This window comes from Pungitius pungitius, chromosome 21 (assembly GCF_949316345.1).
Source record: "Pungitius pungitius chromosome 21, fPunPun2.1, whole genome shotgun sequence".
NCBI lineage: Eukaryota > Metazoa > Chordata > Actinopteri > Perciformes > Gasterosteidae > Pungitius > Pungitius pungitius.
The window spans coordinates 8,486,622-8,512,698 of NC_084920.1; the positions used below are offsets into that span (position 1 = coordinate 8,486,622).

General features: G+C 40.4%; 1 protein-coding gene and 1 long non-coding RNA gene across 8 annotated transcripts in view; both read right to left on the reverse strand.

The window, feature by feature from the left end:
* Positions 1-460: 460 nt before the first annotated feature.
* Positions 461-26,077, reverse strand: part of LOC119212835 (protein shisa-6-like) — a 59,610-nt gene continuing 33,993 nt past the window's right edge. The window contains exons 5-9 of one of the 7 annotated variants that reach the window (XM_037463646.2): positions 12,918-12,974; positions 12,111-12,131; positions 7,881-8,033; positions 5,424-5,524; positions 461-2,849 (exon numbers count right to left, since the gene is read on the reverse strand). In XM_037463646.2, coding sequence (XP_037319543.2) covers positions 2,025-2,849; positions 5,424-5,524; positions 7,881-8,033; positions 12,111-12,131; positions 12,918-12,974 — 1,157 coding nt within the window. In that variant the 3' untranslated portion in view covers positions 461-2,024. Of the gene's footprint in view, positions 2,850-5,423; positions 5,528-7,880; positions 8,034-12,110; positions 12,132-12,917; positions 12,975-26,077 lie in introns of all 7 variants that reach the window. The other 6 variants (XM_037463645.2, XM_037463647.2, XM_037463649.2 and 3 more) reach the window with 6 other exon arrangements.
* On the reverse strand, positions 22,242-24,418 carry LOC119212838 (uncharacterized). Its single transcript, XR_005119846.2, has 3 exons — positions 24,180-24,418; positions 22,712-23,854; positions 22,242-22,640 (listed from the first exon to the last, which is right to left on the reverse strand). It is a non-coding gene; the product is annotated as an uncharacterized LOC119212838 (long non-coding RNA).

Sequence of the window (26,077 nt, forward strand, 5' to 3'; positions counted from 1 at the left end):
TGCATCCCGCTTTTGGGTCCTCTCTCTCTCCACACCACAATCAAATTGGGTCGTGGCTTGTCATTAAGGGGTAAAGGTGTGAAGACAAGTTGAGAACCCCTGTGTTAGATGAAGTGAATGCATTATAATCACTAACAATTTATAGTCATATAAATCATATAAATACTGTACACATTACATCCTGTAACAATATAATATTAAAACCTGGGGACGGATGCTAATTATCGTCTGGATTTCTCCCAATTTTATCCCCAAAGGGTTTTTTTGAGAGTTTTTTCTCCTCTCAGGTAGTGAAAGAGCAAAGGATGTAAAACAGTCCTGTGAGGCAAACATTCTGATTTTGGACAAATGTGATGAAATGAGGGTAACAGTAGTGATCCTTGATCAGAAGCTTCAGAACCCAACATAAATAATGCCCCATTCAGTTGCATCTAGTGCGAAGAACTCAATTCATGCAAATTGACCAGAAATGGTACCCCGCCAGTATGCAGTGCGTTTAGGCTGTTTGAGGCGTTGCAGTACATTCACATTGTGTTTTGTGTAGACACACGATGAGAAAAGATTAGAAATCATGGTACTTTATTGCACTACTAGAGAGCTGCGCTCCATAAATGCTGGGTCACTTGTGGTTATAGCAATGTACCCATCCCTTAGTTACATTGCTATATCAGTGCACTGCCATTGTACTTTCCATGGTGCCCTGATCTCCTATATCCTCCTCTTCATAGTAACGATCGAGATTCCTCTCTACCGTCATTGTCTGCTTATATTTCTGCAGGTGTCATGGGTAAATTTCCTAAATCAGTTGTTTTTAACGTTATCTTACATCCAACCAACAGGTTGGTTACTCGAAAAAATGACAAAAAATGTTTCAATATTCAATATACATTTTTTGTTGGCCATAGTTGCTTGTGTGTCTTTATTGCACCAATGGGACAGTGGTAAGTGGGTTTATCCCGCAATTTAAACCTAAATATCACAGCAGTATAGTATATCAGTCTTTTGAAGGAAAAACACAGACATCTTTCAAGGAAAAATTTGTAATATTTACAAAAATATGGTTGGTTTATTTGACCCTACTATAACAGGCATTATAATTTGTTAAATGATTTCCATGTTAAACTTCTTCATAGTCAATGGACTACAGTGTACACCCAAATAGGAACAGTGCTATCAAGAACACATTAATTCGCTTCTGTTCCTACAAAGTTTTGACACATAGTAAAGTATTCATTCATCCTTTCAAATGGTTAAGTGAGTTTCTATTCTGAACTCAAAGTCATTTATAATTGTTTTATAAGAATCTATGGATACAGAGACTCTAATACAAAGTCCATCCAGCATATACTTGTCCATAATACTGCTTCTAGGATAGCTTATTTACAATCTACTGGAAGCAAAACATCCTGCCATTGAACAAAACAAGCTAGTGGTCTCTATTCAAAAGGGAACCATAAACAGAACAGAACATTTCTATTGATTGTGCTTTGTAACCCCCAAAAACATCTCTCTGAGGCACCAAATAGAAGTGCTAATAACATCCATTTCAACAGCTATATGTAGGAACGGGTGTACAAATGGTTGTTTTTTATTCATGTATTTATATATTTATAAAGTCTTTACAGGGTCAACCGGCTTCATCTCGGTGGTAACGTTGTGTTGCACAACAAAAGTCACGGAGGAGTCACGTTTCTTTGACCATGCAAGAGCCCCTTAAGATTTGCCAGAAAAGATCACAGGAGAGATATCTTGGACAAAGCATCTAAAATGCCACAGGATTAGGCCTGTATGAATAGGGTTATCAAGACAGCGTTGAAATAGACTATCTGGATAACATCAGAACTTCAGGTTACAGTGTCGTGCGTTTTTGTGGTCTCTCATTGTAAGCTAGTGAATGTTCTTGGTCCTGGAATCTCTGACTCTACCGGAGCAGTTAACGTCACTGATTTTGCCACTATCCTAATCTAAAAGCAGGCCAGTGTGCCTACTTACCTCTACCAACCGCATCCCCCTATTTGCTGCCTCTACACAGTGACCTCTGTCTTGCTACCTGTGCGGTAGTGCTGAGGGTGCTGTTGCTGCTGGTGTTGTGGTGCGACGTAGTGGAGCTGTTCCATTGTGTGAGTCCGTCTCGAGGCAAATGCTTGCCTCTTTGTTGCTGTCTGGTTCATGACTAAAGTGTTGGAGTGCCCAGTGCTTCCTGCTTCCAGGGGCCCGCAACTGCCGCCATTGTTGGAGGCACTGGGGTGGGAGTGCATTTTGGTAATCTTGTAGCGATCCATGAGAGGTGTGGTGGGTACGAACACGTCTGTGTGTGAGATGGCGCGTGATATTGACTTATCGCTGCCACGAAACCCACCAGAGATGCTGCTCACCATGCCACGCTTCAGCGGCATCATGAGCTTGTCTGGTGAGAGCAGAGGATCCTGGGATAGGAGACAATCTTGTGAATAGAGGCGGTCTTGAGAGCAATGACGGTCTTTTGCGTGTAGATGATCCTGTAATATGAGCCTGTCCTTTGAGTATATGCGGTCCTTGGAGTACAGTCGATCTTGGGAGTTGTGGCGGTCCTGTGGGAGAAGACGCTCCTGTGATCGTTGACGTTCAGCAGACAGAAGCTGTTCGTCTGAGAGGATCCTCCCTCCGTATTGTGACATACCATTAGAAGACATGCTGTAGTCCTGCTGTGGGGCTCGTTGTGGGGACAGGACGCGGTCCTGAGACATGGCCCGCTGGACGCGACGGGGCCTCTGCCTTTGCTGAGACTGTTGCTGTGAGGATTGTGACAGGGGAGCGACTTGGGAGATGGAGGACTGTGCGGGCTGACTCTGGAGCTTCTGTTCCCAGAGCTGTTGAACAAAAGAGCAATAAGGCATTATTCAGAAGCTCAGGAGTAAACTACTCTGCCGACAAACACTGCAGAAGAAATAGAATGACTATCTGTAGCTTGGAACAAATACAAATCTAGACTTTCTGAGATTATGTTTTAGATGCATGAAAAGCTAACTGTCCCTTCCTGCCAACATTACAGCAACAACCCGGGTCTGTAGGTACATGCTGCACAAAATCTGGAGAATACGTCTCCTCACTCAATGATAAGATTCTGCCTATCAAAGAGAAAATAGATGGTCTCCTGCCTTCAACCAGTGCCAACACGTCCTCTGATTTAGGAACCTTGGATGCATTAGTGGGCCCCAATACCTACTTGAATTGCCTCTCTTCCATCAACCTTGATCAACTGACTTCTACAATTTCAAAATCGAACTCTACCTGCCTCTTGGATCCGATTCCGACTAAACTGCTTAAGGAAGGCTTTCCTTTAATTAACATGTCTGCACTACTGGATATTATGAATCTGTCTTTGTTGACAGGACATGTAGCCATGGTAGCCATAATTAAACCTCTTCTTAAGAAACCTATTCTAGCTCCAGAGGTGTTGGCTAACCACAGATCTCTAATTGTCCCTTCCTTGCTAAGATCTTTGAGAAATCTGTCGCAAATCAATTATGTCACTTTATACAAAACAATGCTTTGTTCGAGGGTTTCCAGTCAGGATTTCGAGTGCATCATAGCACCGAAACAGCACTGGTGAAAATTACGAATGATCTTCTTGCATCGGACTAAGGACTCGTCTCTTTTCTTGTCTTGTCGGACCTCAGTGCTGCATTTGACACATCGATCACTGCATCCTGCTGCAGAGACTAGAACATTTGATTGGCATCAAAGGAACTGCACTCAGCTTGTTTAAATCCTATTTCTTGGATCGATCCCAGTTTGTTCTCTGAACGGTGAAGCCTCGAGGGCCACCAATGTTGATCACGGAGTTCCACAAGGTTCTGTGCTTGGACCGATTTTATTTACCTTGTATATGCTTCCTTTGGGCGACGTTATCAGAAAACACAGAATAAACTTCCATTGTTATGCAGACAATAATCAACTGTATCTGCTAAACTGAAAAAACTGAAGTTATCATGTTAGGCCCAGAGCGCCTTCGAAGTCAGCTGTCACGTGATACAGTTTCTCTGGATGGAATTGCTCTAGTATAGAGTCGCCCGTCAACAATCTTCTCTCTTCAACCAGGATATGTCCTTCAACTCTCATATAAAGAAGACTTCAAGGACCGCCTTTTTTCATCTACGTAATATATCGAAAATCAGCACGTGTATTAACAAGAACTAAGAAAAGGGATCATATTACTCCTATATTAACTTCTCACCTACAAGGCACTTGCTGGTGAGGCACCGTCTTATCTTACAGAGCTTGTAACACCGTATTGCCCTACAAGGCAGCTGCGCTGGTCTTGTAGATTGTAGTTCCGTCTGGACCCTGGTCCTGACTCCTGGCATAGTCCTGCTGACACCTGCTGATGCCATCATCATCATTGTGTTTGATTCATATTACTGTCATCATAAACCAACATCTTTGTGCTTTCCCTCCCCACAGAAGCTTCTGTGGATGGTGGTTCTATCGATCTGATGCTGGTTGCCCCTGCGGTGGTCCTGCCGTACACCTGACCTGCTACTTGGAATTATTTGTATTGTACATCTTTTACATTGTTCATTCTGTACACATGACATCCTTTTCCGTCTGTCCATCCCGGGAGAGGGATCCCTCCTCTGACGTTCTCCCTAAGGTTTCTTCCTTTTTTTCCCCTCATGGAAGGGTTTTTCATCTTTTGGGGAGTTTTTCCTGTGCCAATGTGAGGGTTTCAGGACAGAGGATGTTGCATGTGTATAGACTTTAAAGCCCTTTGAGGCAAATTTGTAATTTTGGGCAATATAATTTAAATGAATTGAAGAGGACGCAGGTTATGGTAACCTCACGCCTTGACAATTGTAACTCCCTCCTTGTAGGTCTACTGCCATCAGACCTCTGCAGCTCATCCAGAATGTAGCAGCTAAATTCACCCACACTAGGGGGCTATTAGTGGCTGCCCACGACAGTTTCAAAACATTGGTACTTGCCTTCCGTGCGGAAAAACATCAGATCTACATCCACAACATGGTAAATTGTCAAGTCCCTGCTGCTCACTCCGCTTTGCATCTGCCAATCTGCTTGTTGCTCCCTCACAGAGAGCTAAACACAAAATCCAATATGTTTGCGGTCCTGGCTCCTAAATGGTGGAATGAGCTCCCCAATGACATCTGGAAAGCAAAAAGCTTGGACAGCTTCCGCGGCGAACCGAAACCACACTTCTACGGACTATACCTAGACTAGGTTAGCACCTGCGATGGCATTTACTCATAGCGCTGTTTAAGTTCGGCTTCAACAGCGCAGTTTGTTGTTTTGGTTCTGCTCCCTCTTGATTGAATGCACTTATTGCAAGTCGCTTTGGAGAAAAGCGCTAGATAAATTATAAATGTAAAAGCAAAAAACATTAACTTTTAGGTTTATACACTTAACTCAAGCATTTATTTACCCACCTGGTCTTGACCAATTTTGAGAACATGCAACGGAAGAGTTCCTCTTGCTGCTAGATCGGGTAGGTGTCGCTTTCGAGTGTAATAGTCGTCTACATCCTTATCTGCTGCATAGGGATAGGAATACAAAACAGAAGCGGTGAAGAGATGAGTGCTCGTGAGAGAAAACGTTAGTAGTTTTTTAACACAACCCCTTGTCTGAAGTTGGATTTGAGAATATTGCGCAAGATGCAGATAATAATGTTGCCAGACCCATCTTACACCTGTCCAGTGTAAGTAGAAAACAGAGCGACAGGAACAATCCGATCGTATTACATGCTAGACATCCACACATCCAGGCTTCATAGGGATTCTCCAGGCTGCTCCTGCTGTGGAGGAAAACTTTTAAAAGGTTACGTAAAGTCTATAAACATCATATCGTAGGGATAAGGAGGGAAGCACACAGACACTTCATATCTACATGCTGGAAAGCATTATTGAATCATTCTCACGTCACACGTCACAAGAACTGTCTTAACATTCTTTAGATGTTATGTATGTATATGTTTTATTGTTGTTACATTCTTTTGTACCAACAGATTCAACATGAATTTTGAGGCATATCCCAAAGACAACAGTAAAGTAATTAGTCAAAAGTGTGTAAGAGTGAAAGTAACATTAAGTGCATGCAACAACACATGCACAAACAGACGTACTTACATACAATGACGCAACAAGGGACACAAGACAAACAGGGCTTAAGAGAGGTGCAAACCATCATGGACACTGCAGAAAATCTCAGTGGATGACAGGACAAGGCAGGAAGTGAAGTTAACTCAGGGACACAAGAGGCATGAAACTACAAAATAAAAAAGAAAGTAAACCCAAATCGTGACTTGTCTTTCCTTTCATTATCCCGACCTGCTCTATCTTCCCTCAGCAGTATTCAACATGATCTGTCAATGTGCAGATATTAGTTTAGCAACAAAATGATACTGCATTGCTTTTTTCTCTGGTGGGGATGAGTCCTCCTACAGGTGGGAGTCTGACCATCTGGTGACCTGGTGTAGCCAACCTGTAGCTCAATCCCTTGAAGACAGTGGAGATGGTTGTGGACGTCAGGAAGTACGCTGCCCCACCTTCCCCCCCCACCATGTGTGACTCCCCCGTCACCACTGTGGGTTCCTTCCGTTTCCTGGGCTCCATCATCATCCAGGACCTCAAGTGGGCGCTGAACATCAGCTCCATCACCAAAAAGGCTCAGCAGAGGATGTTCTTCCTGAGGCAGCTGAAGAAATTCAACCTGCCAAAGACTATGATGGTGCACTTCTACACGACCATCATCAAGTCCATCCTCTGCTCCTTCATCACCGTGTGGTACGCTGCAGCCACAGCCAAAGAACAAGGGCAGGCTGCAGTATGTCATCCGCTCTGCAGAGAGAGTGATTGGCTGCATTCTGCCGTCTCTTCAAGACTTGTTTGCTTCCAGGACACTGAAGCAAGCTAGAAAGATTGTAGCCGACCCTTCTCACCCCGGACAAAAACTGTTTGTGCCCTGCCACACTAATAGTTTCTTCCCTTCGGCAGTCGGGCTCATCAACAGAGCCCGGGTCCCCCCGACTGACTCTTCACAATCCACATATATATATACTTTGTCTCTTTCACTTGTCACTTTCTGTTGACTGGTGCACTTTACTTTTATTTTTAACTTAACTAACCCATAGCATTATATTCTATTATATTTGTTATCTTATTCATGCACTATGTTGTCTGTTGTCTTACTGTCTGCTTTCATGCACAACTGCCAAGTCAAATTCCATGTTTGTCACATATTATGGCAATAAATGTTTCCTGATTCTTGATTAATCATTTGCTGTAAGCATAGAGGAAGTTGGGAAGACTAAATCTATTTCAACTCTTGTCTATTTCATTAAATTGATTTGTTTTACAGCCTAAACTTTCAAATGAATTAGGCACAAAAAATGATGGTAATGTTTTAATGTATTTTTGACCAATGCGGCTGAGGACTAATAAACAACTCTGCATCGTACAAACCGGTTTTGATAGTTCAAAACGTTGCCTGGCAGCTATGAGTGAAAGCCCCAGAGCGAGCCCTTGTCTTCCTTCATTTTGACTGCATGTCAGTGTTTTTCTTTGAAGCGGAGCAGTCATGACGAAATTTCAAACCTGAAGGAATTTTTGCATTTCACTCAGAATATCATGAGTTGAGACCTCGTTATGCAGCCAGGGGCAAGAGGCGGATGAATGTACTTATACATTCCAACAGGACCTATAGTTGCTGCCTTTAAGTGGAGAGAAGTGGAGTATGGCATATCAATGACTCATAGTTCCTGGGGATGAAGGATCAGAGTAAGTCCCAGTCAGGAGTCAGGAAAGCAGACTTAATGCAAGGGTTTTTGTCATGCAGGGCATCGGCGCAGGGAGCCTAATATTGCATTAGTGCAGTTAACTTGGACCTACTGAGTTTCTTCAGAGATGAGAACCGGTTGAGGTCGGCTTTGACGGCTGCCTCATAGGAGGGAGGTAAGTGTGACAGGCTCTGGAAGGAGCGTGAGAAAGACAGGTCGTAGGGCTCCGTCTGCGAAGTCAGGATGCCGCTTATCCGATCGTTTTCTAGAGAAACATACATATAGAGACACAGAAGAGGGAAGAGAGAAAATGGGAAGGCTGCCTTCCCTTAATCCTACACCCCCCCCTCTCCATTATGGAAGACCACCTGTTGAGGTAGAGAGGGTAAGAATTTTAGCTGGACCTTTAGTGCTACAAATAATTCCTGAAGGCAGAGATGATCTATACAAATGTCAGGTAAAAAAAACTGGTGTAAGAAGGTAATGAGAAATTTCAGGGATAGGAATTAAGGACTTCAGGTTTAAATTATTTAAAATACAGAGACCAAAATGTAATGAGAACTAAGATTTAAATAAATCATTGTGGTTTTTGGGGCTGTAGCTCATCATCGAGGACATAGGACATGTCCTTGGTCATATTTCTAGAGTTGTAACAACCTGAGGAGAAATTTAGTTCATAACAAACATAACACGTTAACTTTGTTATAACCAAACAAACATTTCATCAGTCATGTTTGTTATGAAGCGCTTGTTCTGTAGCGCTTGTTATTTGCGCTAAACACTAGGCAACCTATTTCAGAACTATTAAGTAGATTGCTTAAATCCTATGACGAATCATTAAGATAATTTCATTACAACTAAAAAATACCAGTCAGATATAAAAAATGAATGCTTTATCTTCTAAAAGGACATTAGGCTTACCCATTACCAACATGTTTAATCCTTACAGTATTAATGTTTAGCCCTGCCACTTTTTATTCAAATGAAATAAAATATTCACCACTCTTCAAAGTCGTGCTCACTCTGAACATCACCAAAATGTCTCTCTGGTCCCTTGAGTAAACTAGCGTCTTGCTTTTCTCTTCACTAACAATAGAAAATCATGACATGTAACTGATACAGTATGGGGTTTAGCAGATTACATGGAAACATTTTGGATCGAGATACTGTTCGGTTGTTAAAGTTATTGTAAAAATATAATAAAAAAGTTATTGTGTCAATCAAGTGAGGCTGCAGAGGAACCCCAAAATGAACATTTTACAACAGGTGGCTCGGTTCTAGTTTGAATGAATTACACGTCAAAATGAATGAGATTATTTCGCAACTAAATATCCCCTCATTAATTATAATACAGTTTATTTACATTATTAATTAAAAATGTCAGAGTAAAAACATGCTAACAACAAAGTAAAAACAAGAATCCTGCCAACTGAAGGTTTTTTACTCTGTTTTGCTAATATAAAAGATCAAGCATAAACAAACATCATTTTTAGCCTAAAACTAAATTCAAAATGAAACTTTGTTGTTGGACAGACCTAACAGGTGACGTTGTGTTTTGACGGATTAAAACAGTGGTTCAAAAAAAAAAAGGAAAAAAATATAAGACACAGCAAACAGGTGTGTTCTGCAGAGTGACCCGCTTGTGTAAGGCAGGCAGGGTGCAATTGCCTGTCGTTGATTTGAAGTGATATGATGCCAGTTAAATCCACAGGGATGACTGGACCAAAGCCCTTTTTTATTTTTCCTCTATGCTTTATCTCCCTTTCTCACACAGGCACACTTACATCCACCGACACTGGTCATTCACTGCTGCCTTCCCTGCTACATCAATCTTATCTTTCATACCAGGCTGCCACCCATTCCATTGCTCCTCAATTCTGTTGTCCGGCCAATATTCCCCTCTCTCATTTTTTCCTCACTTCGGCTCTATCATGCTTTCCCCAGTGGGCTATGAGTCTGACAAGCATTGTACATGGGTGTGGCAACACACCAGCCTCCTATAGGCCGATACAAATTTAGTAACTGCTGCAGGGCCGAGAGAAGTAAAAGAGAAAATGTGGAAATAAGATTATCTAAAAAGAAAAAGACTCAACTACAAGTAATATTAGGAATGAAACAAGGGGTGAAACGTTAACAGTATTACAGAAGGGTAGCAGGAGGAGGTCCTGGGAGCTGCAGGCAGGGAGTTAAGGATGTGAAAGATCAGTGATTGGACTGTCTGCCACGCTGCATCAGTAAGGGGGATTATACTGTGGCATGCGGTTAGCTATCGCAACGAAACACACTTTTCACTGCTTCATTACAATGGACATTACAACCACACAGACCTGACTCAAGAAGTCTTTATTTCTCAATAATTTTCTTGTTGCCAACTAATTCAACGACAACAGCTATTGATCTCAGTAATAAATATTGCTCGTAGCACGTGGCAGGGGGTGCGTGCATTCTTATCGTTCCTACAACAAGACTCATACAAACCTATTCTGATAATCAGACTTAATCATAATTCTGCTTTTCTTCAGTCATTCTGCCTGACACCCAATGGAATGAGGGGTTCCCTTATCTTCTCATGGCAGTCTCCGATCAATTAATGTTTGTCATGACCAGAGGTGGAAAGAGTAACAAAATGTTGTACTCAAGCAAAAGTACTGTTACTTAAGTAACATTTTACTGAAGTACAAGTAAAGTTACCAGTCCAAAAATGTACTCAAGTAAAAGTAAAAAGTAGCTCATTAAAAATGTACTCAGAATAAAAGTTACTGAGTTACTTTTTTAACAGCTGGGTGGGGTGCGGGATTATAGTGTAGTTAAAAAAAGACAAGGGAAAATAAATCTCAATCTAGTTGTTTTTAATTGAAGGAAGACCTTTAAAAATTGAAGTGTAATAGCAAAAATAATAAAATTAAAATAAAAGAGATAGACGATTTTAGTGCAGATCATTTTAAACATTACTACTGGCGGTCCGACCGACGGTTCACTGACGTCGGGACGTATGCACTCCAGTGGCGGACCGTTTACTCTGCGATCTCCTTAAACTGTCTCTGCTCTGCTCACTGAAGCAAAACAATACGTGGACAATAAATATTAGAGCCAAGAGCAGCGAGTGTAGTCAACTACTGCTGCTAACACATCCCGTCAGACCAGGATTATTTATTTATATCCGTTAATGAACTTTTCTCCTCTTATTACCCTGGTAACCGCTGTAATTACAGGCGGTTGCGTCGATTCTTACTGTGAAAATCGACGTACTTCCGGTGTAGCAGCTACGCTTCGTATTTTCATTCGATTTCAGCTGGGTTTGCATCTGTTTTGTCCGTCTCCATCATTCTTGTTTAGCGCGTTCGTTCTCCCGCTCATCACTCAATCAGTGCAGTAACGCGATTTTTTTTTTCCTTGGCTTTTTTTTTTCTTTGCATTTTTTTTTACTCAGTAACAGATATGATTTAAAATGCAGCGAAGTACAATACTTCAAACAAAAAATACTTAAGTAAAAGTAAAATTACAGATTTAAAGAAATACTTTAAAAAGTAGAAGTACACTACGAGTCAATTACAGTAACGCGAGTAAATGTAATTTGTTACTTTCCACCACTGGTCATGACAACTAACAAAAGAAGTCAATTTAAAGTGCTTTTCATTCTATAGGCCAACTAAAATGATCTATGAAAGTAACATTTGTTAAAGAAATGTCCTTTTAAAAGATGTTGTTGCAGAGAAATATTTCTGTTGTGATGGACAACTCTGTAATCTTCTTCCAACACCACGACATCTTTTGTTGTTTTTATTAGAAATAGCAATGTAAATGTCTTTTGCCTAATTTACGATGCCAAGATTTTCAATGATCCAGAACATCTTCCTGAGTCAAACTATAGAAAGCGCACTCCTGAAGCAAGTAGTATGTCAAACCAATTGCTTTAGAAGGGGCTTTTCCTACGTCCCTACTAAAAATTAGTTTTCTCACTATTTGTCATTTGTTTAGTCAGCTGTACTGGATCACCTAAAGCCAATTGGTTACAAATCACGAGACTTTGTGGGATTTGCTTGTAATCACAAACTGTATTAGAATACAAATTTGACTTTTATACACATTTCACTTAAACTTCTAGACGTACTTTCATGGGTGACAGATTGTAATTTATTCCCCCATACGACAAACTAAAAATATTGTATTTTTCCAAACAAAGAATCATGAGGAAAAGCTACTTAAATCAGGTCTGAAAACACACCAATTCTAATATAAGACAGGATGCCACAAACAAATGGGTTGTTTTGGTGTGCTTGTGTACACAATGTGTGCTGGAATAAGATGAATGATTTTTGATTAGGTTTTATGTACGACTTACCACGTCTCATTGATCGGTGAGCTACCAACCCAAGTAAAAAAATAAAGATTTTAGAAACATAATGATAACAACAGAACCTACAAAGACCATCTTGCAATTTGCTTATTGCTGTGTGTGTGTGTTTTGGACCACATGATCATTTCTGTACAGAAACAGGGGACATTCTTTCAGTAGCATTCAAGCTTAGCCTCCTGAATGTCTGAGGCCAAGCAAGTCCTTTTTTAAATTTGGGGATGAAACAAACAATATAAATCAAATGCCAAGATCAGAGTGATTTCATAAATACAGAAAGCAGTGAATATTCAGCTTATGGCCGCTTTTCTTTCATCTATGTCTTTCCTCTCTCCAGCCATCACCTTGCATCCTTATTCAACCTCTACTCTTCACATCTGCTATTCCAAGACCTCAGGCGAGCCCCGGCTTGCTCATGAGAACTCTAACAGCTGCATGACATCAGTAACAAGAAACGATTCACGGTGGTGCTCCACACAAGATGACTGAATGACCTCGACAGCAAGTTAACTTGGCACATCAATTGTATTTCCTTCACACAGGGAAAGCCTGCAACTTAAGTCTGATCCCACTTACAGAAAAATATTCATAACTAATTGATACTGCTACGATTTAATTGTCAACAAAAAGTCTTATTTTCCATTAAGATAATGGAATGTGATATGACAAATTCAAAAGAGGACCGTGTCAAGAGCCCTTTCACTCATCCATGTCAAAGACTAAATTCAAGCTAATGTTCCAGTCCAGGTTTCATCTCCAACACTGAACACAGCAATTAATTGAAGTTTATCTTACCATTTCTAAGGCTTGGGCTACCAAAAGCCACATGGTCATAGTTGTGCTGATGAGTACCTGCAATGACAAAAAGCAACTAGAAAATGCATTTCCTGCTGAAAATGCATTGGAATGCAGAAAGCTGAAATTAATTTTAAAAAGTTGCTTAAAGTACAGAAATGAAACAAGCTGAAATTATTCTAAACATTGCTGAAAGAATTAAAAAAGCTGAAATACATTGAAAAATTGCTGAAAATACAGAAATGAGAAAAGCTGAAATGAACTTGAAAGATTTGCCAAAAGACAGAAATGGGAGAAGCTTCTATGAATTTGAAAATACCGAAATAATAAAAGCTGAAATTAATTTAAACATTGCTGAAAGAATAGAAATAGGAAAATCTGAGAATTAAAAAATATATAATATAAGGTTATTAGTACTAGTTATAGTTGTAATTGTGGTACTAGCATTAGAAGAAGTAAGTACTAGTTTCACTAGTATTTCAAAGCAATTGTGGTGTACCTATGGTTGAGGCTTTTATTTTGAAATAATGGAATTGGGTGGGAGACAGAATGTTTGTTATTCAAACTAAATGGACTTTGTAAAATAGATATGTATAGCGCTCTTCTCGTCTGACCACTCAAAGCGCTTTAACACTACATAACATTCACCCATTCATACACTAATGACAGGACCTACCATACACAGTGGCACTGGCCCATCAGTAACATTCACACACTGTAGTCACAGCTAGAGGAGCAATGCTGGGGTTAAGTGTCTTGCCCAAGGACACATTGACATGCAGGTTAGCCGGGCCTGGGATCAGACCGCCAACCCTCTGATTGGAGGACGGCCAAAAAAAAAGGAGGTCATGTCAGGCTGCACTAATCGGCTAATATGGATCACCTGTGAGTCACAGACAGAGCCCCAGCTAGTTGCCGTGACAACGGAGCAGGTGCAGTCAGGTTACTGAGAATCCACACCTCAAACAAATGCTTTCTGGAGCAAAACTATTTGGGAAAGCCAAAAAATAATGTGATTATGAGAGACACAAGACTCTACCGAACGCATGAGTGTAGGTTTCATGTTTCTATGTGTTTTAAAACTGCTCAATCAACAGTTTACAAAACATGTACCTTCTGGGGTTTTTTTGAAAAATGTCGGCAGATTTATATTGAAGCTTATGGGGCGCGGGACAGACTTTGTCTCACTATCGGCCTCCTCACACAAAAAGTAAATAACTGTGGGTTTCCATACTCTATGAGTCCGACCAGCACAAGCACGGCATTGTTTTTTTCTAGAAATGAAGCCTGAAAAGTTAATATATTGTGGCAGTAAAAGCTAAAGTTTTTTACTGAACCCTGACACCCCTCCACTCTGCCTCACTCTAAGAAAACCCATTACACACTCATGTAAAACTCAGAAACGGACACAAAAACTAGGTCCACTGGGAGTGAGAGTGCTCCCTTCACCAGGATGGCCGCTATAGATAGCCGATACTCACCAGTTAGCTGGAGCGAGGGCACACTGCTGACATGGGGATAGGACAGGAATATGGTCCGCAATAATGAGAGGGGAGCAAGAGCACTTCAATCACTAGGACCTTCCATTAATCTGGGTGAAATCTCCCTACTAGTGTGGCGGCAGTCCGGGCAAATGGTCCATGGTAGCGAGAGCACTAACTGACAGCCGCTTTGTTTACAATTTCAAAGAAGAAAAAACTGCACTTTTCTATCAGCCATCCGAGCGGACATGCTCACGTTAGCACCCTACTTGAGTAGCCGGAGCTAGCAAGCGGAGAATTCATGGTGATTACAGACTATTTCTTGAATATATGTTATGAACAGCATTTTTGTACATGTAAATGTCAGTTTAGATATATTTGTTTGTAAAAAGAGATGCAAAAGCTTTTAGTTGCTGATCTTGCATTCAACAGAGATGGTGTGTTTACAATAGAGACAAACATTTCCAACAAATGTTGAAAAAGTAGCTACTACTACTACTACTACTACTAACCGCAAATTCAATTTCGGTGTGAATGTCATGTTTTATTTAGCAACTTTGCATCTCTGTTCTTTTCTAAAAATGTAAATCCTTGCTTGAATAAACCCTTCCCAAATATACAGTGAGGACCTTGCATAGGTATTCACCTCCCTTGGACTCTACTTTTCGTCATAGTGTAATCACAAAGCTCAAATTTATTTAATTGGGACCATCATCAGGAAGGTGGGGTTGAGTTTACACTTTGCTCTGTCCAGACAAGACAAGGAACCAGGGACCAAAAACCGGGAGGACACTTTTGTTGCATTTAACCTTTAACCTGTCTTTTCCCAAAAGGACTTATTCATTCTAAGAATCTTTTCTTCATGCCTCACAGGTGACCACACTTTCTATGTTAAAAAGGGCGAGCAGAGGCAAAAGAAGGCTGTTTTGGAAATATCAGTAAAAGAGGAGAGAAACAGCTACATGGGCCAGTGATCACAAGATAACCCTTACCACGAGATTCCACACAGCACACCACAGATCTATTAGAGAGCCATTCGCAGTTCTCTGTCCATCAGTCCAGAAAATGTGCACACTACTTGCATTTGTAACATTTCTCTTGCATTTCATGTGAACAAAGAAAATGGCACACTGAAAACCAAGCCGAGACGACACTGAAGACGGTGATATAAGTACATATTTTCAGGACTAATTTGCATAACATATTTTAGAACTGGTAATCACAGCTCATGGATTCGTCTATAGTTCTTCTAGAGTGTAACAGCTCATCTCTGCTAATGAGCGAGTACCAATGAACATACGTTTTGAATTGGTTGAAAATAGTATTTTCAATGAACTACTCATGATATGATTATCCATTAATAGATAAGTCCAATAATCACTAGAGCGGCAAATTTAAAGCTTTCATTGTTTATATGAGTGCATAAAATTTAGGTCAAAACTGTTTCTATCTATATTGCCAGTAAGTATTGCTCTTTACCTCATAACTCAACAATCAGTCCCAAGCCACCAAAGGCCAAAGTAGTTCCTTGACATGATACTGCTTCTGTAGCTTAACAAATGTGCCACAATAGTCTCAGCAAAATGCTGGAGGTTGAGATGGACTTCATTTGCCGTTCATTTTGAAGCGTGATGGACAGTGAACCCTCTGTGGTCAAGGCTGACCCTGTTTGTTAAAAGACAATAACAGATCCATTTTATATTTATGATGTTCCAACAGAGCTCATCTGGTATCACTCTTTTCTCTCACTATAAAGCAAAGGGGAATCTGGCTTTAAAGGTAATACTGTTCTTAAAATCAACCAGTGGAAGAGTAGGGCATTTCAACGGGATGTAACATCATAGAAATGAAAAGGCCATTTCACCAAACAGTTGAATGGCATACCAACCGAGTCAATTTGTGGGCTGTTGAAAAGCAGACTTCCTTTGAGAGGAAGAGGTAGAGGAGGAAGAGGAGGGTCCGTATATCTTAAGCAAGGATAAGCACAGATTTATCTGATGTCTTCTTAAAATAGAAAAAGTAACATCATCAAAACTGCCTTTATCCATGCCTTTATAGACCAGCCCTCCTCTCCATTGAGACGGATACAGTCGAAGACTTCGCACCATAGAAGTTAGGACATTCATTTTAATGAAGCGCGTAACACAGAAAAAGCTTCAGGGAAACATTTCAGAACATTTCAAAGGGCAGGGATTGAACAGAGGAGTGAAATGGGACAAGTTTGGTTTTAAGGCACAATGAATGATCAATGTGGGCCTGCTAAAACAAACAAGAGGTACAGAATATCTTGTTTACATTCAGTGTGTCCTAGTTTGGTTAGTTTTTCATTAATTAGGCTACCCATTCTACTCATAAAATGAGGTTTTTGGTTGAACACAAAACTCTAGTACATTTCTTTACAGTGTTTCCTTAAAGCCAATCCTTCATCTACACATCATTGATTAGACCAGAACCAAATACCAGCGCTGTACCATTGTTAATGTATTCTCAGAATTGTGCCATGCAGGCTGAGAACTATAAATTCTGAAGGGCAAGAGTCTGGCTGGGTTGTTTTCAGCTAGACATGTATGTATGTAGAGCACATAACAGAAAATATTTTCTTCAAGGCTAAGTTTCTTACAAAGCTACAGCAACACCGGAAAAAAATAAATGCATTGGAACCAAACTGTGTGTGTGGAACTGAATGAGTGACATTCTAGCCTTAACTATTTACTTTGGCAGTAAACCATTACCGCGCTATCTGCATTCGCCAATCCGTTGAGACTGCTCTGGAAAAGCTTAAAGGTTCAACCATCCAGGAAATATACCCTATATGGGCCTCTAAAGAAAGTGCATGAAAAGAATGTGTGTGCAGGAACAGAGATATAGTGTCATTAATTCTTCAATAACAGCTTATCAATCTTATTACGACAACAGCTACCTGCTGTCATTTGTTGTTGTTTTTGCTCTTTGTAAAACAAAGCTGTTGTTTGTACATTTGTGTGAATTAAAAATGAAGATGTCTATATCACGGTTATCAGAGTGCAATAGAGATGTATTTTTATGCTTGATGGAGCTGGGTGGAGCCAATTGCAGTAAGTGTAATTTACAACAAATCTGCAACTCTTTTTTACTTAGACTTTTGTGTACCACTACACCCCCAAAACCAAACTGCAGACCTGTTATCACACAGGTAAGAGGGCTAAATGTCAGAGAGAAAATACACAGATTAGGTATGTAGAAAGATAGAGATTAATTAAAGGCATTTCACTACAATTAGGCCAGGTGTAAGCACTCTTTAAACCCTGAACATTACTTTAAACTATCACTATTAACCAGGGTTCGAAATGACTTAGGACTCTTGGGGGGTCCCCTAAAATGTAACTATAAAAATACTGAAGACTACCTTGCTACACTACTGTATATACTGCAGGCAAAATTATATTGTCATATTTTGAAAGTGGGATAATGGTCTTGGGATGTTTTTCATGGTTTAAATTCATGAACTAAATCCGCACAGTTACAATTGTGACTCTCCATAGCTCACTGCGTAGAGCAGAGGGCTCGTTGGCTTAAGGATGTTTTGACCCACAGGGTTCGAATCCTGATCGTTCCGATCTTTTTTTAAATATATTTTCTTGAATACATGTTTTCATACGTGGTTGTGATGTAGTGCTCACTTATGCAATCGTGAACGCTGCAATGGATTTGTGATGCGTTTTGTAGATTTTCAGCAATATGTTTATGAATGTGCTGCTGTTAGCTGGCAGGTTGTTTGGCTTCATACACCGCAAGAAACGTTGACAAACGCACTCTTCTAATCATTACGTTACACTGGGTATCTAAGTTAGTTAATGCAACTTTGATATAGGAACACCAACTCCAAATATTTTACTCTAATAAGCAATTATTATGGAGATATAAACATAATCGAAGCACTTACAGGATTTTCATGAGGGATTCCACTTTTTGTGAGGCTTCGTTTTTGCCGCGTTCAACAATAACCTACGTGTCTGCGCCATAGACCAAAACAACAATCTGTGATGCTACTAGCTGCCATGATTGCTGCCAAATCGCGCTAGGAAATAAATTAATTATTGTTATAAATATAAAACGTCACTAAAGACCTATCATTTTCACAATCATTTTTAATGTTAAAAATATTTGTCGGGGACCCCCCAAAATCTAAAAATAAATTCTTATAGGGGGTCCCTAATGACTTATAGGGGGACTGGGACCCCCCCAGACCCCCCTCATTTCGAACCCTGCTTTTAACCATCAACAGGCTTATGTAATAAAAATATATAGAGGCAACTTTGACTGTTTAGGAAAGAGTAGCAGTCCCTACCATGGTGACTTTGGGAGCCAACCGGCCAATGTTTTTCTCCTAGAAAACAGAACCAAGTTGTTATTTATTAGATGTTGTTTATTTGTAATAAAAGTAAATACAGTCAAAGAGAAACCTGTAGTTAATGTATTTGCACTGAACATCAGTGATAGGGTTATATTAAATTGTCTATTTAAATGGGTCGGCAATAGATTGCAACCGGTTGCTGGGAAAGAGAACAATTTACACACACACACACACACACACACACACACACACACACACACACACACACACACAATGCCTCCAAATGTTTGGTATAAGTGAGAGGTTTGAATTTCAAGATTAAAAAAGGGAGTTTTGGAGGGGAGGAGATAAGAAGAAGGGGAAAAAAGTCCCAGGTTTTTCCCGCACCCTGATACAGCAGGACCAGCCATTCAGCACTTTGATCCATCACGATTGATTTACTATAAGATGTTCATTGCTGCTGCCTCCCACACAGGTACACAAAGCTAGGGATGCGTTATCCAGCTAAAGCTCTGAACTATACGCACACCAGTTTTGAGTTTTTGACCCAGAGACCGTATACGCCTAAATAGTTTGGAGTACATTCATGATAAGCATAGGGAGTGCTATGGTAGATATACTGATGAGCATGAATTGCAGATGTTTACACATCAGTGCACTAACAGCAGCCGCAGCAGCAGAGTGAGGGCACACAGATGGACACTGCAATGTTTCATTCCATCCACTCTAGTTCACACTATTTTCAGATAAGAATTCTCACCTCAACAAGAATATATTTTGTACATTAAAATTACAGTCTATAACCTTAAAAAGAAGAAATAAAAAATGTGCTTTCATATGAACAAAAAGTTGAATTTATAAGCAAAAAAGCAGACATAGTTCACCAGCTCAGTTTAATACACCCATTGGTTTTGCTGCAACTTGAATTGGTCCGGAATGACCGGTAGCCAATGTGAGCAATTATCGGCAAAGAACACTTTAGAGTGATTACAAGACATAAAGAAAATGATTGCTCCCTAATATTCTATATTATAATACAGTGGGTTTTCTGCTTGTTCTTACGTCCATATTCCAGTTTGCTTTTTTATTTTTCTAGGTTTTTATCTGTATTTCTGAATTAAAAAAATAAATTAGCATTAGCATTATATACATCAAATATTTGCTGTGCGATGATTAAAGTAGGGTGAATGAGTAGTAGCGTTAAGCAGACAGAACAACAGCACTGCATGCCATCAGTCGATATAAATAAGTAACCCGCCTCTCATTTGTCAGAAGGAGGGAACCGTCACAACCATTCCATACATTTGTGGTCATAACCTTACTAGATTACTAGATGACCACTGATTAGTGTTGCTTTTGAATGAAATTAAATGTATCCGTTAGTAATCAAGGATTGGTAAGTAGCATTAGTTTCGGTCAGCTCCTGTGGTCGATCGCGCATGTGTGATGTGACGTCATTTTTTTTATCGATGGTCGGTTATCTACTAGCACTGCCTTTTGGGCCCCCCTGAATTATGGAGTGTTTCCTCCAGAGGACACTCCCTGTCATCTCCTGCATTCTCTGTATTGCCTCAACCGGATGTAGACTGTGGGTCAAGTCTTCTTTTGGCTGTCTATTTAAGCCACTATTTGCTATTTTGCCCTGTTAATACAGCATATGCCGTCTAATATGATTGGTATTAAGAACAAACAACCCAGAAAGTTGTCCAGATCTTGACACGGTGCTCCTGACTCCACATTATACTGTATATTTATGATGGGTGCAGTATTTCAAAACATGAAACATGTAAGGTCGAAGAGTTTGCCTGAAAAAAGCATTTTCTTCAGGGCTACAAAACAAAATAAAGAGTTGCCAAATAAAGCAGTTCTTTTTTTCTTTTGCACAATTTTCTTGTAATGTAAAAAGAGACGAGGAACATTTTTAAAAAGGTTTTAACAGGTTCTACAAGGTCTTTGCTGCATTCCCAGGCAGCCGTAGTCCTACTGGCCTTGATAAATCAGCGTGGTTATAACCTGAACACAATGATATTGACTCACCCCACTAAAATGTCAGCTGCAAAGTGTCATGTGTTCACAATACACACAGATCCAAAGCAAGATGATTTGTGAGAAAAAATTCGAGCAGAAATACTTTGCTCTCTTCTAGGAATAGAGCCCGGATCTAGAACTTGAAATACTATAAAATGTAGACATACAAGTGTGCTATGAGTTCAAAAGTGAAATAAACAATAAATATAAACGAACTAAAAATAAATAGTTAAAATCGGTTAAAAAAAAAAGTGGCAAATTCAACCATCCTGTTGTTTGGGAAAGGAGAAATCTGTATTGGTATGATATGGTCCTCCACTAACTAATTCAGTTCCCACTATGCCAGACAGGGTTGGCAAGTCAGCAGGATCAATCGGTTCTCCCCTGACGTACTCGTGGATATCAGAACTTGTTGTATTCTGTAGTGCAGAATCAGGGCGGGTTGTGTCTGTTGCTCCGTCACCTGAAGGCAAATACATACATTTGATGTACATCTAGTAATATAGATACATTATGGCAATATGCAATACAATGAATGATTTTTTCTCTTGTTCATATGTTGAGATTTATCACTGATCTTGTGAATACGACAAGCAGTAAATACATCTAAATCATTTTTTTCTTTTAACAAGATCAGTGGTGTTTAATTGTCACAATTAATTGTGTTTAATTGTGAGGTTGTCTCGTCTTGGGTTATTGGCTTGTCATTTCCTGTTTTATTTTGAAAGTCTAACTCCCCTTTGGTTTCAGATCACTTGCCCTTCCTCTTGTGTCACCCGCCGGTCTTCCCTGATTCTTGATTGTGTCCACCTGTTCCCAATTACCCTCATGTGTTTAATAGTTTGCGTCTCCCTTTGCGTCGTGCCAAAGTGTTTCAACTCTTGCCCGAACACCAAAGCCAATTTTCAAGTCGCGATCAAAGCTGTAGTGCGTCGTATGTTTTGCCTACCTTGAAAGAGTGATTTTCTGTTAACTTCCTTAGTCCAGTCCTTGGTGATGTCAAAGTGAAGCTTTCCAGCCAATTGTATCGGAAAAAGGTTCATTCATTCAATGCATCGCAAACTCTATGATGACCTTTGCTGTTGAAAACTTGTAGTGCATGCTTCAAATAGCCTACCAGTGTATTTTGGCCTAGTCTCTGTGGGTTAAACATGATTATGAAAAGTTGAACCAATAAATACATGGATTCCTATATGAATAAAACTATTGTTTTTCAGGTTTGAATTGTGTCCTTGTTTGTGTATTTCAATTCTCTGTACATTGGGAATAAGTGGAACACTTATCTATGTGTCTTTCTGCACCTTTGTGCATGTATGTTTGTGATCATACTAGCAGAAGAATTAATAGAAGATATATATATGTAGTATAGAGTTATATGTAAGCGATATAATTTAAAATACCAGCAAGTACTTTCTACTGCATGTGCACTTCATGGCAGTTGTAGGGACTTATGTGAATTGTTTGAATCTGGAAAGTGATTTACAGAGGAAAGGTCAGTGGGGCAGTGATTGTGCTTTTGGACAGGTTTGTTATGACAGGACATTGAGGACACATGAGATGGGGCATGAAATTATTATTGATTTTTATTGAGAAACACAATTTTCTCCACAGTATTGGGGTTGAGTCGGTTTCTTTTTGCAGAAACTATTTCCCCCGCCTTAGAAAAAACACGCTCGCACGGATGAGGCAAGGATGCTCAAAAGATTACGTGCCAATACAAATAGATGACAATGTTTGTGTTTGACCCAATATTTCAGCGGGTCTTCACTCCGTGGAATGTTTGGCTCAGCCAAATATCTGGTGGTCTCCACAGTGGCATTGGCTGACGCACTTCTCACCGTCTTCTTCTCAAGAACTTGGGTGTCTAAAAGATCCCCAGTCCTGAAATGGTATAGGAATGTATTAAGATGTATATTATACATATAAACAACATATTGACAGTAGGTCGTTACCTGAGGAATCAGACGCTGAAGGTGCATCTTCTGAAAGTTGATGGTGTTTCATCATGTGAGGGTGCAGGATCAGGTGATTGTTGCCTTATCACAGTGGCTGTTTCAGCAGTAAGTTTTCTTATGGCATTTTTCTGGTTTGTGGGGTTGCAAAACCCCATTGTTTTGAAACGAGGATCCAGGAGCGTGGCCAGAGCATGCTGTCCAGCCAGTTCATAGTTTCCGAGCTTCTCGTGCATTAGGCCTAGTAAATGCTTTCCCAGAACTTTGGACATTTCATCAGTCAGCTGCCTTTGCTTGGCTGCAATTGTGTGGCGCAACAACTTAACCAAGGGAATTATTTTAGATCCAGACACGTGTTTCTCAGTAGAAAGCTCGACTGTTGCTTCTTTAAACGGGGCCAAAAGTGCAATGCACTGACCAATACTGGCGTATTGGTTTGAGGTGAGTGGTGACACATCTGTTTGCAGAGAGGCTAAGGCTGCACCCACTGGCTCTCTCTGCTCATACAGCCTTTGCAGCGTGTCCAGGGTGCTGTTCCATCTTGTTTCCACCTCTTGAATGAGTTTTGTGCATTGAGCACCCATTTGCTTCGGAAGACCGAGAAGGCGCTATCTAGCTACAGTGCTGGTTCTAAAGTGTGTGGCAATATCCCTTGCCTTAGTGCGGACCTCCTCCAGACCAGTTGTTAATTTCATTGATTTCTTCACAACTAAATTCAATGCATGTGCAATGCAGTGGCTGTGCCTGATCTCCATCATGGTACTACACAAGGTCATGTTAGAGGCCCCATCTGTAGTTAGGCACATAACTTTGGATGTGGGGATTCCCCATTCCTCCATTATGGACCCTTTCACAGAGGCAATATTTGAAGCTGTGTGCCGCTTCCCAAAGCAAAACAGTAGCCAACCTGTCCTCTTCATCCACAAAATGGCAAGTGAAGGCCAGGTACGAGTCCATGTGGATGGATGTCCACATATCAGAGGTCAAAGCCACAGCAGTAGCCTTCTGGACCTTTTCTTTGGCCTTCTGCTTCTTCTCGTGATACTTGGCCTCCACCATAGATTTCAAGGTCTGCCTTGACGGAAGGACATAGATGGGGTCCAAAAGAGACACCAAGGCCCTAAAGCCTTGATCATCCACAACCTAAACAGAAAAAGAGATTTTACTTTGTGTTTTACTCAAATACCTCAATGTATGTGGCTTTACTGGCTGCTGTGCTAGATGTGATCCTAGATGTCCCTTCACCTGCAGCTGTATTTAAGCACCGAGAATAACCAGATCAGTGAAGTTCTTTGAAATGATGAAACAATGGAGAATGAGGTTGAAAGTCGTTTACAGTGAATGGAAGTGTGAGGTCATATTCTGAGTGTATTGAACTATTACAGATTATAGCTTTATTAATATGCATTCATAGACTCTACTTCTTAAACTATTACTTCCACCAAAACTATGATGAATAAAAACTTACAAGGTTCAGACCTGGGGGATCAGCTGAGCTTTCTTTAGGAGGTGAGGGTCTCTGCAAAAGTTTCAGGAGTGCATCTGGACATTTTAAAATATACATGTTAGCATTCCTTAACACCACATTACACATTTCTTCACATGTATCTACTATTTATATTACCATAAATGCAATCCAGACAACATATTGTGGAATGCATATATATACCAGATAGTGCATTAAGCTAGAATACCATTTTGTCAGCAAAATCCTTCAGTAATAATAATACTACTACATTTTTTTAATATAACATGGTACTCAAAGACACTTTAAAGTAAAACCAGCACAGATATAGCACAAACGGATAAGTAATAAAACCAACAGATAAACCAGACACAATAAATGCAATTAAAAACAATAAAAAAAACAGTTACCATCGGGTAAAAATGTAAGGATATGTGGAAAGCTAATCTGGGTCTAACTTGTCATTTGGACAAGTAACACCATCCGTCACTGGGCGCGCCGTTTTAGACCGAACAATAATAAAGGTTACACCTTGAAGTCAAGCGCGGCAATTAGAACGGAAAAAGATGAGACTGGCGCTGTAAAGAAAAAATAGATTGTGCAAGCCTGGCCGTCGACCGCTAGCATCCCCCGGTTCTTTTGGCAAGTATGTGTAGCACACTTGGACAAACGTGACATCCAGGCGTGCGTTGAGTTCGATGAATCTTTTATTTCTTAACGGACAGTGGTAGAAGTGCGCACCAGCGCCAGTTTACAGGTACACTTGTTTTTTTCTCTTCTTCCTTCTTCTCTTACTTGTTTCTCCAAAAACCCGCGAAAAACACCTCCCGCTACCCTTCCTGTACAAGGACCCGTTAGGTGACCTCAGTGCCTGTGTGGGCACCCCTCGTTCTCATCTAATCATATATATATATATACATAGATGTATAATATATAATCAATCCGAGCACAAAAACATATGCAGGTTCCATAAACATAACTAGAAAAATCAAATCAACAGATAATGCAATAGGGGGGGGTGTCCACTTCCTGTAGCAACTCAATCTGGACCCCACACTCTCCCCTCCAAAAATGAATGTCAACCCGACATTACAGATTCACCAAGAGTACTTGTGTCCACAACTCTTGCACTATGACAGTAGGCGGTATGGGAGTCATCCTATCAAGATACTCTCTGCACAACAACAGTCATTCACATAACATTCATCTCCCTCTTATGTCACGTGTTAGCAGCAGACACCACTGGCCAGGTGATATCTGAAGTGCTAGTCCGCTATTCATGCGGCTATGTATCCTGGAATGAAAGATTTTGACCTTATTTCTACTGCATAACCCAACACACCCACCCACATGCAATACTCTATGTTTCACACATGTTCCAGTATTAATCTACATGTAAGGGGTCTGTATTCTAGTACTACTTGATCAACGCACCTGGACTCACATTATCTTGCATCAATTTTACCATTTTCAAACAACAGCTAACACTCATGAACATGTGTCTACCATAGTCAATAACAACCCTAGTCTCTTCCTTTTATTCACTTGTGTCTATACATAACTGACGGTTGACCTAATCTATTGTATGTGAGTTTTTTGGGTGGATTTCTTAGTCGAAAAGGATATGTTCTGGGTGAAGCTGAAGGCAACTCAAGATCCCTCTCATCTGCTTCATCAGATGACGCCCCCTGTCCGGAGTTGACCTTCTCTGCTTCAGTGGAGGACTCCTCTTGCTCAGCTCCCTCTGTTCCTTTGTGCTCCACTTCTGCCTCCCTTCCGTCTTCCTCAACCTCACCTGGAGACTCTTCTTCCTGACCACTTTGCTCCTGTTCTCCGATAGTCACTTGTGGCTGGAATTCCTCTGCCTCAGCTCTCAGCTGGCTCCTACGGTGTTTCAGTGG